The 18,878-nt window shown below is 47.9% G+C and overlaps 1 protein-coding gene across 1 annotated transcript in view; it reads left to right on the forward strand.

The window, feature by feature from the left end:
- Nucleotides 1-18,878, forward strand: part of ENPP1 (ectonucleotide pyrophosphatase/phosphodiesterase 1) — a 181,152-nt gene that overhangs the window by 39,661 nt on the left and 122,613 nt on the right. Inside the window, exons 2-4 of the mRNA XM_073575821.1 lie at nt 10,318-10,390; nt 11,253-11,369; nt 15,125-15,250. Coding sequence (XP_073431922.1) covers nt 10,318-10,390; nt 11,253-11,369; nt 15,125-15,250 — 316 coding nt within the window. The remainder of the gene's footprint in view (nt 1-10,317; nt 10,391-11,252; nt 11,370-15,124; nt 15,251-18,878) is intronic.

The raw sequence follows: 18,878 nt of genomic DNA on the forward strand, positions 1-18,878 counted from the left end.
TACCCCCAGCCCGCGGCTGCAGCCTGCCTGCGGTCACTCGCGGCCATTGACGCCTCGCTCCAGCCCGTGGCTGCGGCCTGCCGCGGTCGCTCACGGCCGTTGCCGCCTCGCTCCAGCCCGCGGCTGCGGCCTGCCCACGGTCGCTCGCGGCCATTGCCGCCTCGTTTCAGCCCGCGGCTGCTGCCCGTCTCCAACCACCTGCAGCCACCCTGCTCTCACCCGTGGCCACGGCAAGTCCAGTGCTGTCGGCGGCCACCACTGTCCCGCTCCAGTCCGCAGCAAGGGCTGGGCTGTTGCTCGCCGTGGATTCCCCGTCGCAGCTGCTAGCTGCACAGGTGGCCTGCCAATTGCCACCCCACATTGCTGCCGCTTGCCCCAGTCCGGGGGCTGCGGCCCATCTGTCCAATGACTCCTCCGGGGCCTGTGGTGCTCTGGTGCCACCAGAGCGTCGGAACGCTCAAAGACTACATTAACTCTTCAGCAGCTGGGCCCAGCGGCTGCTACGCCGAAGAACCTCCGTCCAGAACGCCGAGGGATGTCAGGATGGCTAAGTTGACTATATAGTTAAGGACCCGTAGTCGTCCATACCGCGGCCCTATAGTGACCAGCTTCCGCCGGAAGTAGCAGTGTTCTACTCTGTTCATGTTTGCTTGTATTGAGCCCCTGTGAGGGCAACTCTTGTTACCCCTATGGTTGGTCAGGCTACGACTGAGGACAGTTACCTCTAGGCCTATAAACGTTATTACTAATAGCACTAAACCGTCTCGCGCCTCGTCACTGCGTCCTGCGTACCTGCTAGTACCACACAGTTCCCATTCTGTTCTTTCCCTGTACTCCGTTCTACGTCCTTCAGTACATTACGGGGTTAATAGCGCCTTAGGCGGTACCGCAGTATTCTCTTTGTCCAGACTTCCTGTGCTTGGGGATTCTTTGACACATTTCACCTCAGTCCTGAGAGCATTGGCCAATGCAACAATCTGCCACATGTTGAATATTCTGCACCCTGTATTTTTCCAGACCGTTTCCTTTCTCCAGCTATGAACTGCTGCAGTCCTGCTGCTTGACACCATACTTCTGTTCTATAGACTCCGAATGGCTAAGCTTCTCTTTAACGTTACGTGACTGCTGTGGTGTCCTAAGCCTAGAGCCCATGTGGACTCTTCGGGCGCCCTCGCCCTTCTGACTACCTAAGGGAACATTCCTAGCTTACCACACAGCAGCCCCTTCTACAGTTAACTGTTTCCTATCCTAAATCCTACTAAAAAACTCTATACACTAGGATGCCCCCCATCTAGTGGCCAAACATGAGTACTACACTTTCCCTATCAAAAGTACAAATACAATATGCAGTATTACAACGCTAGATATAAATTACTGCACTAAGGAACATATTACAATATGTACATTTTTTACGGGAAATGGTAATACACGTATTAGTGTAGCAGTATCATTGTTCATAAGCGTTAATACTTATAATCATGTAGCAGTACCACAATATAGCATCAAATACACACTAACTTATATTACACAAAAACATACAGTACTGGGACCTACTTGGGATTAAAAGTAAAACAGTAATATTATTCTATCCCCTTACATTGTGTGTGATTTATAACTGACACAGGACAGCATAAAACTCTTCTGAAGTTGTCCTCTCAGTGCTTCAGCTTCCATCTCACAATGCAACACCAGCTAGTGTTGCAATATTGTTGCAATAATGCAGAACTGTGAGAGCTGCAGCAAATGTGTTTGTAAGAAAACAAAATTAACTTCTACTGTACTAACACATTTGCTGCAGCTCTCACAGCTCTGCTGTATTGCAGTACTGGCTGCCAGTGAGATGGAGGCTGAAGCACTGACAGGAACATGTAGATGTGTCAGTTATAATCACACACAGCTCTGCAGTGAGAGCAGAGAGCGGCCATTACACATCACACTGCTAACCATAACATATCACACCGGTAACTCCCCATTTTATTTATAATAGTCTCTGGGGGCATATTCTCATGTAGATCAGTGTCCGGCCCATAGAACTTAACAACTCATACACATATGAAAAACTTATATTTCTTTGGAAATGACCCCCGATTTAGAGGCTGAGGTGGCCCTCATGGCGCTGGATGGGAGGCCTGGAGGTCAGTGATGTTGAGACCCCCGGGACACCGCAACACCTTTGCCAGGATCTTGCAGATTCTGGAAGAAACCCACGGGGATCCAACAAACGTGGGAGAGTTGAGGACCCAGTTGTTCAGTCGGATGCAGGGGGTGGGAGAGACCATCACCCAGTACATGAACGCCCTCCAGGAGCTATACACAGCCATAGAGCAGAATGACAAAGTAGGGGTAGGACCCATCGACATTACCCTACGTGACCTGTTAGTGACTGGACTCCGGGACCCGTAAATCAAGCAAGCATTGCGGGAGCAGATCTGACTAAACCCACGCATAGCTTTCTCTGAGGTGGGGAGTCAGGCCCGGGTGCGAGAGCAGGAGCAGGGGATGGCAGTTCCCATGGGGAAGGCCCGGAGCATGGAGGCTTCCGTAAACATTGTCGGAGAGCCTCAGTGGATTGAGGAAATGAGACAAGAGCTGAAGAGTGTCCAGGGTGAGCTGGCAGAAGTGAAGAAGAGAACGGAGCCCGGCCGGCTTGGCCACAATCCCAGGCCCTGGGGGCCTCGCAATACCCAGGGTGGCCGGGCCTCTCCGCCCCGGTGTTATGAGAGTGGAAAACTGGGCCACTTCGCACGAGAGTGTCCGCGGCGTGGGAGATACCCACCCCGGCGGCCATTAAACTAGAGGGCTCTGGGGATGGGGGCCGCCGCTCGGAGCCGGAAGCCACAACAAGCGGTCGTGGAAGTCCCGAAGATCTGGTCGTTAAGTGCCCAATAGTGTGGGCCAAAGTTGAAGCTCATGCTGTACGGTGCCTAGTGGATACAGGGTCGCAAGTAACGACCATGCCTGCAACTTACTTCCGGCAGCATTTCCCGGAAGCGGCAAGGCCCATGATACGACTAGTAGCCGCAAACCAACTGCCAGTACCTGTCGCTGGAGTGGTTTGGCTCCAGATGACGCTGTGTGGTAAATCCCTCGGCCGCCGGGGAGTGGTCCTAACCCAAGGAGAAACTAACGACCATCATCCAGTTATCTTGGGCATGAACATACTACGGGAGTTCGGCAATCTACTCCTCAACGATCCCACGCAGGAGACCCTGAGCCAGTGGGGTTCTCGCATGGCCCAAGGGCAGGTCTTCCAGCGGTCAGTGCGGGAGGCGCGAGTGCTCCTGGAGTCCCAGGAGAGTGAAGCGCTGGGCAAAGTCATCGCACCGGCGGCTCCCCTGCTCGTGCTTCCTCCAGGGCAGAAGGTGGTGGCCCTGCTGATCCGTGCCCCGATGCCGCTGGAGGGTGTGGATGTGCAGGTGGAACCATGCTACTCAGAGCGCCTGCACCCTGGCATCCTGGTAGCCCGCTCCCTGACCACGGTGCGGAGAGGGACCGTCCTGGTGCATTGTGTCAACCTGGAAGACCAAGATATCGCCTTGAAGCCACGGGCCGAAATGGCCAAACTAGTGAGGCCTTTGGAGGAGATGCTGCCGGACCCCGCGGTCCAGTTAAAGGTGCAGCCCGAAGATCCTTGGGCGGTAACGGTACAAACCCTACAGACTGCCGCATCCTTGACCCAGGAGAAAGGTCGAGCCATCCTGGAGAGAATGCGGGCTGAACTTTCCAGCCTAGCGCCAGCCCAACTTCTCCAGATACAGACATTGCTCGGCCAATATTAGTGTTTTCACCAGTCATGAGGATGACTTTGGATGTACCATGGCCATTACGCATGGGATCCCCACGGCAGGAGCGGCCCCCATCCGGGAGCGATATTGGCAAATACCACCGTAGTTATACCAGGAAGTGAAAACCCTATTAGCCCAAATGCTTCGGAAGGGGGTCATACGAGAAAGCCAGAGCCCCTGGGCGGCCCCCATTGTACTGGTTCGCAAAGCAGATGGCACTCTGCGTTTTTGTGTGGATTACCGAAAATTGAACGCCTGCACCATCAAGGACTCGTATCCACTGCCCCACATAGAAGAGTCTCTGTCCGCCTTGGGGAACGCAACGTACTTCTCGAATCTAGACCTGGCCAGTGGGAACTGGCAGGTGCCGATGTTGGAGGAAGACAGAGCCAAGACAGCATTTATCATTCCCATGGGACTGTTCGAGCTTAATCGGATGCCGTTTGGGCTGGCCAATGCCCCGGGAACCTTCCAGCGGTTGATGGGGCGGTGTCTAGGAGACCTCATCTTTGAAGCCACGTTGATATACCTGGACGATATCATCATCTATTCCGCCACGTTCGAGGACCACCTGCGGCGGTTGGGGCAGGTGCTCGGCCGGCTGCAGAAGTATGGGTTGAAGATAAAGCCCCAGAAATGCCACCTGTTCCGCACCCAGATCGAGTATCTGGGGCATACCGTCTCGGCGGAGGGTGTCAGACCATCCCTGGAAAAGGTTGCTGCCATTCAGGGGTGGCCTACCCCCGAGACGGTGAAAGACATGTGGGCCTTATTGGGGTTGACCGGCTACTACCGTCGGTTCATGAAGAATTTTGCATGCCGAGCCCTGCAGGACCTGCTGAAGGGGACTCCAGCCGGGGCGAATGGACGGAAGGTCCAGTGGCAAAAACCGCAAGAGGATGCATTTCAAGATCTCAAAGCTGCACTCTCGGAAGCCCCGGTTTTGGCGTATGCGGATTTATCACAACCGTTCATCCTGCATGCCGACTGGAGCCTCCAGGGACTAGGAGCTGTGTTGTCACAGGCGCAGGACGGCCAAGAGAAAGTGATCGTCTATGGTAGCTGGTCACTGCGCGACTCTGAACGCAACCCGGACAACTACAGCTCCTTTAAGCTCGAACTCCTCACGGTAGTGTGGGCAATGACGGAGCGGTTCGCAGAGTAACTGGCGGGCTCCGAAGTGGTGGTGCGGACTGACAACAACCCACTAGCCCATTTGGAGAATGCCAAACTGGGGGCCCTGGAGCAGCGGTGGGTGGCTCGGATGGCCAAGTTCAACTACAAAATCATCTATAAAAGAGGGTCTGGAAACGTGCACGCTGACGCACTCTCCAGAATTCGACACACCACCCTTGGGAGGAATCGAGATGACGAATTAGGAGAAGAGACGCCATTCACCCTCACCACTGCCGCGCTTACAGCCAACGTGCAAGAAGTGCCTCATTCGGGACCCTTAGGGGGAATGCTGGAGCAGCCCCGCGACAAGTGGATCCAGCAGCAACAAGAAGATGGAGAAGTTGGGCTCCTGCGCCGATGGATGGCCACCGGCAAATTGCCCACTGGCTCACAGAGACAGACTTTGACCCAGGATATTTTGCTGATATTGCGCCAGTGGGAGAAGCTAGTCATCAAAAAGGGACTTTTATATCGAAAAGCCGTGTCACGAACAACGTCTGCTACAATATGGCAGGTGATCGTGCCCGGAACACATCTCAGCCAACTGGCTCGGGAAGCCCACGAAAAGGGGGCTCACTTTGGTGCTCAAAAGACTTTGCAATGGTTGCAGCAGATAGTGTACCATCCATGCTTGTACGCTGCTGTGGAAGAAATCTGCCAAACCTGCCGCCCGTGTGAGCTCGCTAAACCTTCCGCGCAACGAGCTCCGGTGCAGACAATTGTAACATCAGCTCCCCTCGAGCTCCTCACAGTGGACTATTTGACCATAGGTCCTGCCTACCAGGGGTACAAACATTGTCTCGTTATGGTGGATCATTTCACCAAGTTCGCCGTGGTCACCCCCACCCGAGACCAGACAGCGGAGTTGGCCGCCTATGGGATTTGTAAAAACTTTATCCAAGTGTACGGCTGCCCACAACGAATACATTTGGACCAAGGAGCGTGCTTCCTAGGAAGAGTCATGGAAGAACTACATCATCTCTACGGCATCGATAAGTCTCGGACTACACCATACCACCCGCAGGGAAACGGAGCCTGCGAACGATTCAATCAGACACTAATCCAAATGCTGCGTACCCTGGAGAGCGACCGAAAGGCCCGCTGGCCCGAATACGTCCTTGAGCTGGTGTGGGTATATAATAACCGGGTGACTGGTTACACCCCCTACTCATTGCTGTTCGGACGGGAAGGCAAAGGAATCACGGAAGTGGAGTTAAACCCGGAGGAACCCCAACCCTGGACCGGAGTATCCTCGTGGGTCTGAAACCACCGGCACTGGCTGCAGACCCTCCACCGAATCATCCATACAAAACTCCGGGATCTAGAACACCCGGGGGGAGCGCTGCCCCCACCAATTGACTTCCAGACTGGGGATCGGGTACTCATACTAGATCAGCGCCCCCAAAACAAGTTAGAACCACGGTAGGAGAAGAACCCATACCGAGTATTATGCCGGATAAGCCCCGACGGGCCTGTGTATGAAATACAATCCGAAGGAAGCGACGCACCTCTCACTCATGTAGTGCACCGTAACATGTTACGGCCTTGTGCATCCACTGATTCTATGAGACCCGAACCGATCACTCAGGTCCCAGACTCTCCGCCCATGGTCTGGGACCTGGACAATGAAGAGGACTCCCCAACCGCATCCGCGGGTCATCCAAGTAGTGACACTACAGCGGACTCGGGCATCCCACCAGACTTGACTAACCTACCACCATCCACCACCCCAGAAGACTCCACCATACCCGAACTTCGATGCTCCGAGCCATCAACAGCTGGCAAACCCCCTGAACGTTACGAACAAGACCAGTTCGTATGGCGACAAGGACTGTCGTCTCGAAAGACTAACCCGAGTCCACCAAAACCCTTGCCCGAGGACTGGCGAGCATACGGGATGGGGGAGTGTGGGAAGAAGGGCCCCCGCCGAGTGTCCGGGCCGGAACCAAGGGGACCGTCACCTAGGTTCCGGGGGAAACTGTTCCCGGGAGACAGAGTTCAGGGACGGACCATTAAGATGGACAGATGGGCTGGGGGAGGAACCAGTATAAAAGGGGTGGGAGCGCTAGTCACGATGAGTCAGCAGACCGGGACAAGCAGCAGGAGACTGTGGGAGCGACTGAGAGCCAAAGCGACTCACCAGAGCCAGGAGAGACGTCCACCTAGGACATCAGAGGGACGGCACCCAGATGACCATCCAAGAGCCGCTGCCCCGCTTCAACCCACGGCCGCTGCCGCCTCCCCCCAGCCCGTGGCTGCAGCCTGCCCGCAGTCGCTCGTGGCCGTTGCCGCCTCGCTCCAGCCCGCGGCTGCTGTCTGCCCGCGGTCGCTCGTGGCCGTTGCCGCCTCGCTCCAGCCCACGGCTGCGGCCTGTCTCCCGCCACCCATGGCCATGGTAAGTCCAGTGCCGTAGGTGGCCACCACTGTCCTGCTCCAGTCCGCGGCAAGGGCTGGGCTGTTGCTCGCCACGGATTCCCCGTCACAGCTGTTAGCTGCACAGGTGGCCTGCGAATCGCCACCCCGCATCGCTGCCGCTTGCTCTGATCCGGGGGCTGCGGCCCATCTGTCCAATGACTCCTCCGGGGCCTGTGGTGCCCCGGTGCCACCAGAGCGTCGGAACGCACGACGACTACGGCAACTCTTCAGCAGCTGGGCCCAGCGGCTGCTATGCCGAAGAACCTCCGTCCAGAACGCCGACGGACGCTTCCCAAACAAGGATTGCGAAACGCGTGTCGGGGCAGCAGGGACGCCAGGACTCCTCCATGCAAATCATAGGTATTTGCCTTTCTTTGCCTTTATACCTTATTTTGGTGAATTGGTTACACTATTTGTGCCTTAATTAATGACTGCGCTATTACTTGTCAGGACTTATGGTTTAAGCAGGGATTGCGTTACTGCTCCTGATAACCTCTATGTGAACTAATCCTAATTGTAGCATGACTATGTTGTCTCCACAAGGGGGTTACTAGCTTAATATTAGACTCTATCATGTTCACATTTTAAGCACTATTGCACTTTATTTAATGAAAGGGGTATTTGTTTACTTAACCCTCAGCAATATAGTGCAGCTTCCTAAAGTATATGTCACATGTCTTTGGTGTATATCAAGTTTTAGTGGTACATCATTACATTCATTGATCGGTGTGCTGTTTTGTAAACAGCTTTTTTTGCATTGTGAGTATTCTATCGTGATAAGTCCCTGGTTTATGTATATTCTGAGTCATTCTTTTCTTACCTTTTTAATGATTTTTTCAATAAAATACAATTTTTAATATCCCTTTGTTGTTGCCTCTGTTTAGGGGTTATTTTCTGTGATTCCCATAGATAAGGACCCATAGTTGGCCATACCACGGCCCTATAGTGACCGGCTTTCGCCGGAAGTAGTCGTGTTCTACTCTGTTCATGTTTGCTTGTATTGAGCCCCTGCGAGAGCAACTCTTGTTACCCCTTTGGTTGGTCAGGCTACGACTGAGGACAGTTACTTCTAGGCCTATAAATGTTATTACTAAAAGCACTAAACCGTCTCGCGCCTCGTCACTGCGTCCTGCGTACCTGCTAGTACCACACAGTTCCCATTCTGTTCTTTCCCGTTCTACATCCTTCAGTACATTATGGGGTTAATAGTGCCTTAGGCGGTACCGAAGCATTCTCTTTGTTCAGACTTCCTGTGCTTGGGGATTCTCTGACACGTTTCACCTCAGTCCTGAGAGCATTGGCCAATGCAACAATCTGCCACATGTTGAATATTCTGCGTCCTGTATTTTTCCAGACCGTTTCCTTTCTCCAGCTATGAACTGCTGCAATCCTGCTGCTTGACACCATATTTCTGTTATATAGACTCCGAATGGCTAAGCTTCTCTTTAACGTTACGTGACTGCTGTGGTGTCCTAAGCCTAGAGCCCATGTGGACTCTTCGGGCGCCCTCGCCCTTCTGACTGCCTAAGGGAACATTCCTAGCTTACCACACAACAGCCCCTTCTACAGTTAACTGATTCCTATCCTAAATCCTACTAAAACCTCTATACACTAGGATGCCCCCCATCTAGTGACCAAACATGAGTACTACACTTTCCCTATCAAAAGTACATATACAATATGCAGTATTACAACGTTAGATATAAATTACTGCACTAAGGAACATATTACAATATGTACATTTTTTACAGGAAATGGTAATACACGTATTAGTGTAGCAGTATCATTGTTCATAAGCGTTAATACTTATAATCATGTAGCAGTACCACAATATAGCATCAAATACACACTAACTTATATTACACAAAAACATACAGTACCGGGACCTACTTTGGAATAAAAGTAAAACAGTAATATTATTCTATCCCCTTACATTGTGTGTGATTTATAACTGACACAGGACAGCATAAAACTCTTCTGAAGTTGTCCTCTCAGTGCTTCAGCTTCCATCTCACAATGCAACACCAGCTAGTGTTGCAATATTGTTGCAATAATGCAGAACTGTGAGAGCTGCAGCAAATGTGTTTGTAAGAAAACAAAATTAACTTCTACTGTACTAACACATTTGCTGCAGCTCTCACAGCTCTGCTGTATTGCAGTACTGGCTGCCAGTGAGATGGAGGCTGAAGCACTGACAGGAACATGTAGATGTTATAATCACACACAGCTCTGCAGTGAGAGCAGAGAGCGGCCATTACACATCACACTGCTAACCATAACATATCACACTGGTAACTCCCCATTTTATTTATAATAGTCTCTGGGGCAGATTCTCATGTAGATCAGTGTCCGGCCCATAGAACTTAACAACCCATACACATATGAAAAACTTATATTTCTTTGGAATAAAACATTGGAGCACAGTTTTCGAGGTATAATTGTAATCAGCTTCCTGTGACCTACATGGCCATATAAATTACGTAGGAGGGTGGATCCTACTGAAAGATTCTCAAAGTTTTCCAGTAGTGTAACCTTAGGCTTTCGGCCTATAACAACTCTTTCAACCTTAGCTATTTTTTACCTATTTGATAAGGGGAAAAAAGGCAAATATACAATGAGTAATTGAATCATGATATGATCTGGGCTTTGATTCAATATGTGCATGAAATTTAATTCTGCATGGTCATTTTTAGTTATACAGGTGCATTAATGATTTATTATGAGTTCATATAGAGTTATCATGTTCTGTAGTGCTGGGCAATGTAGGATAATACAGATTAGAATTGGATTATTTGCAAGGTTTATTTGTATATCAGGACACAACATGAAATGATCTGTACATATACTTCAATAATATAAAGAAAAAAGTGAATGTAATCATGCAATTATATCCTTAGTGTTTGGTTACAAAATCCACAAGGTTCTTTGGTTTTTTCACTAGGTAATCTGTGTGTGCATATTAACCGCTATCCTCGGGTGCATATTTGGACTAAAGCCAAGCTGCTCCAGAGAAGGTAAAAGATGCCTGTTTGACCTTGTTTTTTTTTTCCATTATTTTTCAAACTCCTATTGACCTTAGTGATTGGACCCTACTTGTCAGACATCCTATCATCTATGATGGAAATGCAAAAAGTTTTTGGGCTACAATGCAAAGCCTGGAATGGATATAATAGATATGGATCACTTATAGCACTGATCTTCTCCAATTGGGCAGAATGACCTTTTAGGACCCTTTAGATTTTAGAGCTTGGTTGCAACTTGACAACAAGTGTAGTTAAGCATCTGCCTTGAAGCTCCATCTCCTAGCTCATAAATGTAGTTGTGATGCTAGTCACTTCTCATGGCCAAGCCGTGAGTCATAATAGTCAAGGAATCCCAAGGTCAGAAGCCAGGAGGGTACATCATAAACAGAAGGAAGAGATAAAAGCGTAGTCAAGTAACGTTCCGATGTCAGAATACAAGGAGAATAAAGGATCATAGCAGAAGGGGTTAAACAGTTGGATGGTCAGAGCGAGGTCCAAGGTCAGACAATGAAAGATCAAGCTTACAGAACTCAAGGCACAGAGAGAACAAACCTCACTAGCTGAATGTACATCTGACAGAGGCCTGAGAGAAACAGCTCAGTTAAGTAGCATGGCAATCACCTGGAATAATAAAAATGTGGAGATAGCCGACGCCTCCGAGTCTCAGGTTGCATAGACGAGTTGTCAGTCAACACACTGACAGTTCAGCACGCCCCTGTACCCGACCGGATGACTAAGCTGTCAATAACTGCATCAAGAAACACTGAGGAGTGGAACAATGACAGTAGTCATAATTTTTGTCTTGCTTAAATTACCAGGATTTTCAACCAGTTATATTCTATTTCAATTCTAGTAAGTACCTGCAAAAACCGTTGCTTTGAGCGTAAATTTGGGAGCTGCCGTTGTGATGCTGCCTGTGTTGAACTTGGAAACTGCTGTATAGATTATGAAGATGTATGCATACAACCAGGTAAGAAAACTCTTGGGAACGAACAGTCCTCCTTTTTTTCAGGTGCTAAATGTGATTTATGATATTGTCTGTTATTGATTGTAGAGAAATGGAACATTTAGCTATTTGGCTTGCATACTAATACATTTGTTACTGGCCATGGTAACATATTTTGAACTTCAGGGAATGTTGAGGTGATGGATTTTTACTAGATAACAAAGACTGCACTGGAAATAGCTGCTACTTTAGATGTCTGCCAAAAGTGCATCATTTTCATTCTACATGGAAAACTCCCTAAAATAGTTTTATAAATATGCAACACCTAAAAATTAGGTTTTTAAATATTTTGCTCTGATATAATGAGATCTTTCATGTAAGTCCTTTTTTGGCAAACTGAACATTTAAATGTAATTATATTTTTGACATATTGTAGGTGTCTTCCACTTAGTACACCCTAAATTCCTCACTAGAGTCATACGGCTGTGTAACTCGGATAAGGATTGCAATGCTTGTAATATCTTCCCCAACCTGAGTATGGCAGCATGCAATTCTATGCAGCTGTCATGCTCAGGCTGGGAAGGCCGTCAGCCAGTCCAAGCATTGCATTGCGATCCTTGTCCGATCTGATGCTTCTCCTAAGGATTCATACTCATTTGCGAGAAAAACGCAACCCATTGTTATTATTTTTTCTCAGCTGAAAATGTACTGAGAAAAAAATTGCAGTATGCTGCGATTTGCAGCATTTCTCAGATGAGACTTGCCAATGCAAGTCAATGGGTGCTAGCAAAAAGTGGCATATGGACCATGCGAGTGTCTTCCGATTTTTTTTTTTACACACCCATGTCCTTTGAAAAGCCGGCAATTTAGCAGCCGCGAACAGTAAAATCACAGCAGAACCCGACAATAATAAAATAGACAGATTAAACATACAGTAGAATAGATATAAAGATGTCAGTAACATATACAATTAGTACAGCATGTGTGAAGCCTACTGTACATGTATTTAATTGACTAATGATTATTTTTCTGAAAAAAAAATGGCGTGGGATCCCACGTAATTTTCCAAACCAGCAGAGGGAAATCTGACAGCTGGGGACAGATGTTTAGCCTGGGAATAGAGAAACACCTATGGAGCTTCCCAGGCTATTAATATCAGCTCACAGCTCTATACTTAACCTTTAGTGGATATTAAAATGGGTGAAGTGGGGTCACCCAATAATTAATAACCAGCAAAGGCTAGGCAGACAGCTGTGGGCTGATATTAATAGCCTAGGAAGGGGCCATGGATACAACCCACCAGGCTCAAAACATCAGCTGTCAGCTGCCCCAGAAAAGGTGCATCTATAAGATGTGCCAATTCTGGCACTTGGTCTCGCTCTTTCCACTTGGCCTGATGTGGCAAGGTGAAATAGTTGAGGGGGTTGATGTCACCTTTGTATTGTCAGGTTACATCAATACACAATAAAAGTCCTGTAATTGAAAGAATGACACAGACTCATTTAATAAATCTTAATTAAACCAAACTTACTGCATCGTGAATTCCTGTGGCACCGTTGTCCCCTGCAAGAGAATAAAAATAACAAACAACAATATTCCTCACATGTCCAATGAGAAGATAATAATCCATTAGTCCCACGACTGGTCTAGCTCATCTACATCTAGATGGCAGGCTGCATGGTTGCATGATGCAACTATATAGCCTGCCATCCAGCAGAGACACTGAGCAGCACCTGCTACCTGCTCAGTGTCTCGTGGTGAACTCGTATGACATGACTGACATCACCACGAGCGTGAGAAAGTTCTCATGCTTGCGGTGCCATCAGCAAGGTCCTGGGAGTTCACAGCCAATGAACTCACTTCCTCTAACTGACGTCAGTGTGAGCGATGCTAGAAATTTCCCACTGCGCTCACGCTGAACAATTTTTTTTTTTTTACTGACTACATCTGTGTAAAAAAATTCTCAGCATCCATGATTTTCCTCTGGAAATACCCATTAAAGTCAATCGGCGCGTGAAAAAAAAAATCGGGTGCCATACAGAGCCACAGTATAGCATCCAATTTTTACAGATACTCTACACTGCAATTTTAAACATAGGAAACTGTCAATGGTCCTGTAAATGATTAATAGCTGCTGCTGTAAAAATATGGATTGTATAGAGACTGCACACGGATGACAAGTGAGAAAAAAATCATCGCACGTTTCTGGATGAAACTGACTTTTTTTTTTAAATACTGTTATCTCAATCTACTCTTATTACTTATAAAAGGACAAAATTCAATATGACTGGCTACATGGATTCCTGTGAATTTGATGAGAGCTGCGTGTTGCCTCATTAATAATGACTTGGCATCTAATGCCCAGGGTGGTAATAGCTGATAAGCTTGTGTGGTGCCCCTGAGGGTTCAGTCGCCACAGAGGTACTGCACCTCCTCCTGAGGTGTGGTGCCCCACCATTCAGGTAAGGTGGAGACACCTGACCACACTCCAACACCTGCATCCCACACAACATAGTAGTGTAGCAAAGCACCTTTGGTGGCTCCCTGCTTGGAACACGAAGTGTGCTGGGAGGTGGGTGGAGCTTAGTCTGTACCAAAAGAATGGGAAGAGTTTAGGATTTGGGGAGTCGGACTCAGGGAGAGAACATCCCCTGAGTGGGATGGACAAGGGAAGTGCTGCAGCAGACCTCAGTTACCTGGGTCTGCTGGCACAGGAAAGAGACATTGATGGAAAGCCTGACTCTTTATAAGAAAGAGAGATTTGAATGGAACGTAAGGAGAAAAGGAGGACTGAGGATTAGGGTTAGAGCAGAACCCTTCCCAAGTTCACAGCGCAAGGCCGGGGTCTGGTCCCCAAGGTTGTATGGATACTAATGGTCCTGCAGCATACACTGGAGGAATAGAAGTTGTCACCACTTTATTCCCACACAAGACTTGTGGGCACAACAGCAACGTGAGTAAGGGACTTAGTAGCAAGGAGTCCCCAAAGCAGGCTATAGCTGTCTGCCGTACAAGAAGAGTTCATAGGAACATCTGACAGGAGGAACTCCAGTGTAACTCAGTACTGAGAGTACTTCACTATAGGCGCAAAAGGGAGACGTTCAGAAAAGGCACATATGTTGGCGGAGTGTAGGAACGGAGTACTTCATCTTGCCTGGAAGTTGACTGAGCTCCTGACTCTGAGGACACGGCACGGATGCGGGCACCTGTACGCACAACAGACTGTGAGTAAAGCTTTGGAACTACATGCCCTGGTGTCCTCCGCTTATTCCTGCGCCAACACCCTCAGCACTGCTCCATCTCTGTGCCTGACACTGCACCATCTATGTCTCTCCCCTATCTCCTCACCTACACTGTCCTGGGACTACTGCCCTACCTGTGGAGGGCCACAACATCATTGCTGCACTACACCATCTGTCCCAGAGGATCTGCTCGCAGCGTCGGCTTAAAACCTTACTTGCCGAACACCACAGGTGGCGTCACGAATCATTCAATGAACATTTCTATTTACAATGGGCACCCAGGGCCACGGACCGGGTCATAGCTGCCGTGACAACAACCCCACTCGTGGAGATCTTCGGCCCGGTACTGAGTACCCCACCTCCCTGGGTGTAAGGGCGGCCCACTTGTGTGCTAGTATAGTAAGAATGTGCTGTGATCATAAGTGAGTAGCAAAAATTTTGTTTATCACATCAACTGCAGATATATCAATGGAAAGAGACACATTCTCGGACTATGCTGTAAAATTGACTCACCTACTGATGCTTCTTATTATACAGCTCACATCTGGACATGTGACAAATTAAGATGTGGAGAGAAAAAACTTAATGGAAGTCTGTGCTCCTGTTCGGATGATTGCAAGGACACAAATCAATGCTGTGTTAATTATGATGCTGTTTGCAGAGGTGAGTTTCTCTAATGGTACAATGTAATGTTTGTTAATGGTTAAAAATTCCCTTTAAAGTTTTCCAGAGGTTACATAATAAGAGTGTAATATGAGTAGACACCAGTGTTGGACTGGGGTGCCAAGGGCCCACCTGTAACATTGATTTTGGGGCCCACTTTTCACCTGCATACACATATTTTATTACGCTCGTTCACAAACTTACCTCTACCTCTATATAATAATAAACTGGGTAGTTTGGTAAATGAATGATGAGATGCTGCTTTTTCCTGTACAGGGTGAATCAAGTGGATTATGCCAAGTACTAACCATACAGTGGAGTTGAGGGCCCAGATCTGCACATGGGCGCACCGGGGGATTCCCCTGTTACTCTGTTGGCCAGTCCGAGCCTGGTAGACACTATAGGCAAATATTTCTCATCTGCCTTTTTTTTTACATTTCCTATGTTTTCATGCTGTATAAAGATTGAAAAGTTACCACTTCCTGAAGAGTTTGTATTGAAAGGAACATTCCATACGCCAATGATTAAAAGCATTCCTTTATCTAGCATAAATATTAAAAGCAGACCTTACATCAAAAAAGTCCTGCTTATGTCTTTCAGAAGCCTTTGCTCTTAATCAGAGGACAGACAGGACGTTTAGACTCTTCTAATTTTTTTTTTATTCTAGCTTTTCATTCTATACGCCCTGTACAAATGTATTAGCACGTTTACTTTTTAGGATTTGGCAGCTGCAGTACTGCAGTATGTACAAGTGTTTCTCACTAAATTAAAATATCATCAAAAAGTTAATTTATTTCAGCTCTTAAATACAAATAGTGAAACTCATATATAGTCATTACAAACAGCGTGATCTATTTCAAGTGTTTATTTCTGTTAATGTTGATGATTATAGCTTACAGCCAATGAAAACCTAAAAGTCATTATCTCAGTAAATTGGAATACTTTATAACAACTGCTTGAAAAATTATTTTAAAATCCGAAATGTTGGCCTGAAAGAATGTATGTTCAATGAATGAATGCTGTGAGAGAGCACAAATGACCGACACAGCTGCACGTCTCCTGGATAATGTATTACCACCGACTCCTAGGGATCATGGGTGCCATGCCAAATGAATAACCAGAAAATGTCCACATCCAAAGTGCAAAGATGCAAGGCACTCACCGTCCCAATATATATCCTTTTATTGTGGATTATACATACAAAGCAAGAGAGCTCTCAGTGGAGCCGCACGGGACGAGGGCCGCTTCGCGCAATACTGCTCTTCAACGGGAGGACCTGTAGAAGCGCAGTATTGCGTGAAACGGCCATCGTCCAGTGCAGCTCCACTGAGAGATCTCCTGCTGTTCATATATAATCCACAGGAATGTACATTCCGTAAATGCACTCAATAGTTGGTTTGGGCTCCTTTTGCATCAATTACTGCATCAATGAGGCGTGGCATGGAGGTGATCAGCCTGTGGCACTGCTGAGGTGTTATGGAAGCCCAGGCTCCTGTTATTTTTCCATGGTTTGTCTACATTATCTATATATCTCTATATATCTCTATATATAAAAATTCTTAAAGGGATCTCTGGTATGGATGTCAGGGCAAATCCATCCAGTGCTGTGGTTCTGACCCCAGGCCGCTCTTAAAGGGATCCCTGGTATGGAAGTCAGGGCAATTGCCGTCAAATGCTCTGGTACTGACCCCAGGCTCTCTTAAAGGGATCTCCGGTATGGAAGTTAGGGCAAATCACTCAGCGCTCTGATTTTGACCCCAGGGTTCTATTAAAGGGATCATTGGTATGCAAGTCAGGGCAAATCCACTCAGCGCTATGGTTCTGACCCAAGGCCTCTCTTAAAGGGATCCCCGGTATGGAAGTGAGGGCAAATCCACTATGCTCTTTGGTTCTCACACTAGACCTCTCTTAAAGGGATCTTCGGTATGAAAGTTAGGGTAAATCCCTCAGCTCTCTGAAAGACGCTGACTTTAGCTAAAGTTGGGTTTCGCCGATCGAAACCAGACCATAGCGTGAGGTTGGCCATGAGGTCGCCGAGCTCCAAAGTCGCGTTTCAAATGCTTCCAGCGCCTTTTCTCAGCCAACGATGGAGGACGCACACTGTGGGCAACGCGATGACATGGGCAGCGGCCACCACCATCTTAGAGAAGGGCATTGAAGTGATTGGCTGGCTTTGTGTGGCGTCACAGTGGCTATAAATGGCCGTGACCGCCGACCGCCATCTTACTTCTGCTGATCTTAGAATAGGGAGAGGTGCTGCTGCTGATTCTGAATAAGGGAGAGCGTTAGGCAGGGAAGAAGAAAAAAAAATAGCTTATGCTGATAGCTGCATTGCTGTGTGCACACTGCTGTTCAAACTGCTTTTTTCAAACCACTCCAACTATTATTTTGCTCTGGTGAGTTACCGAGCGTTCATTTTTTCACACATCGTATAGTGGTGTATGCTCCTCACACACTACCATGTACCGGCTGGTATCACGGACAAATACAAGCTATCTGTGTGTGACTCTGGAAAAACAAACCGAGGAGATTTTCCATTTTTCCAGACCTACACCTTCTAGAGCTGTCCGCTTTTCAAACAGTTTTGTATATCTGCTGTTTGATAATGGTCAAAACTATACAGAGACAGCATGTGTCACTCCGTATAAAAATAGACGAAGATAGACAATTTTCCATACAGACACCGTATAGTGGTGTACGCTCCTCACACACTACCGTGTACTGACTGGTATCACGGACAAATACAAGCTATCTGTGTGTGACTCTGGAATATCAAACTGAGGAGATTTTCCATTTTTCCAGACCTACACCTTCTAGAGCTGTCTGCTTTTCAAACAGTTTTGTATATCTGCTGTTTGACTACGGTCAAAACTATGCAGAGACAGCGTGTGTCTCTCCGTATAAAAATAGACGGAGATTGACAATTTTCCATACAGACACCGTATAGAGCTGTCCGATTCTCAAACAGTATTGTATATCTGCCGTCTGCATTACAGTTACATCTATACAGAGTCAGCGTGTGTGTGACACTCCGTAAATACATATACGGAGATTGTTAGTTACACAAAAAACGTATACAGCTGTACACTTCAGATACAGTTCGTAGATCTGCTTGTTGGATTACGGTCAAATACCGTATTTTTCGCTTTATAAGATGCTCCGGATTATAAGACGCACCCCAAATTTTGAGGAGAAAAATAGGAAAAAAGCTTTTTTTTAATAAAATGGTGGTGCATCCTATAATCCATGCGTCTTATTGCTTACCAGGGGTGGTGATGGTGAGGCCGGAGTGGAACATTGCTGCTGGGATGAGGGGGTGTTTTGATGTGCAGCGTGCTGCTGCCGGTGTCTGATACTGCTGCCACCCTCTGTCCCCTGATGCTTGCCACCACCGCCATTCTCTGTCCCCCGGTGCCTTCTTGCCACCACCGCTGCACTCTGTCCCCCAGTGCATGCCACCACTGCCACGCTGTGTCCCCCGGTTCTTACCGCCACCGCTGCACTCTCCCCTGGTTCTTACAGGGCTGAAATCTCATCTCCTGAGATTTCAGTGCCGAGATGTCCATCTGCGCATGTGCGGCCGCCATTTTCCAGGAAGAAAGAGACAGGAAAGCAGGCATGGAGCGGC

This window comes from Dendrobates tinctorius, unplaced genomic scaffold (genome assembly GCF_039654945.1).
Source record: "Dendrobates tinctorius isolate UK_male_01 unplaced genomic scaffold, ASM3965494v1 ptg000046l, whole genome shotgun sequence".
Taxonomy (NCBI): Eukaryota; Metazoa; Chordata; class Amphibia; order Anura; family Dendrobatidae; genus Dendrobates; species Dendrobates tinctorius.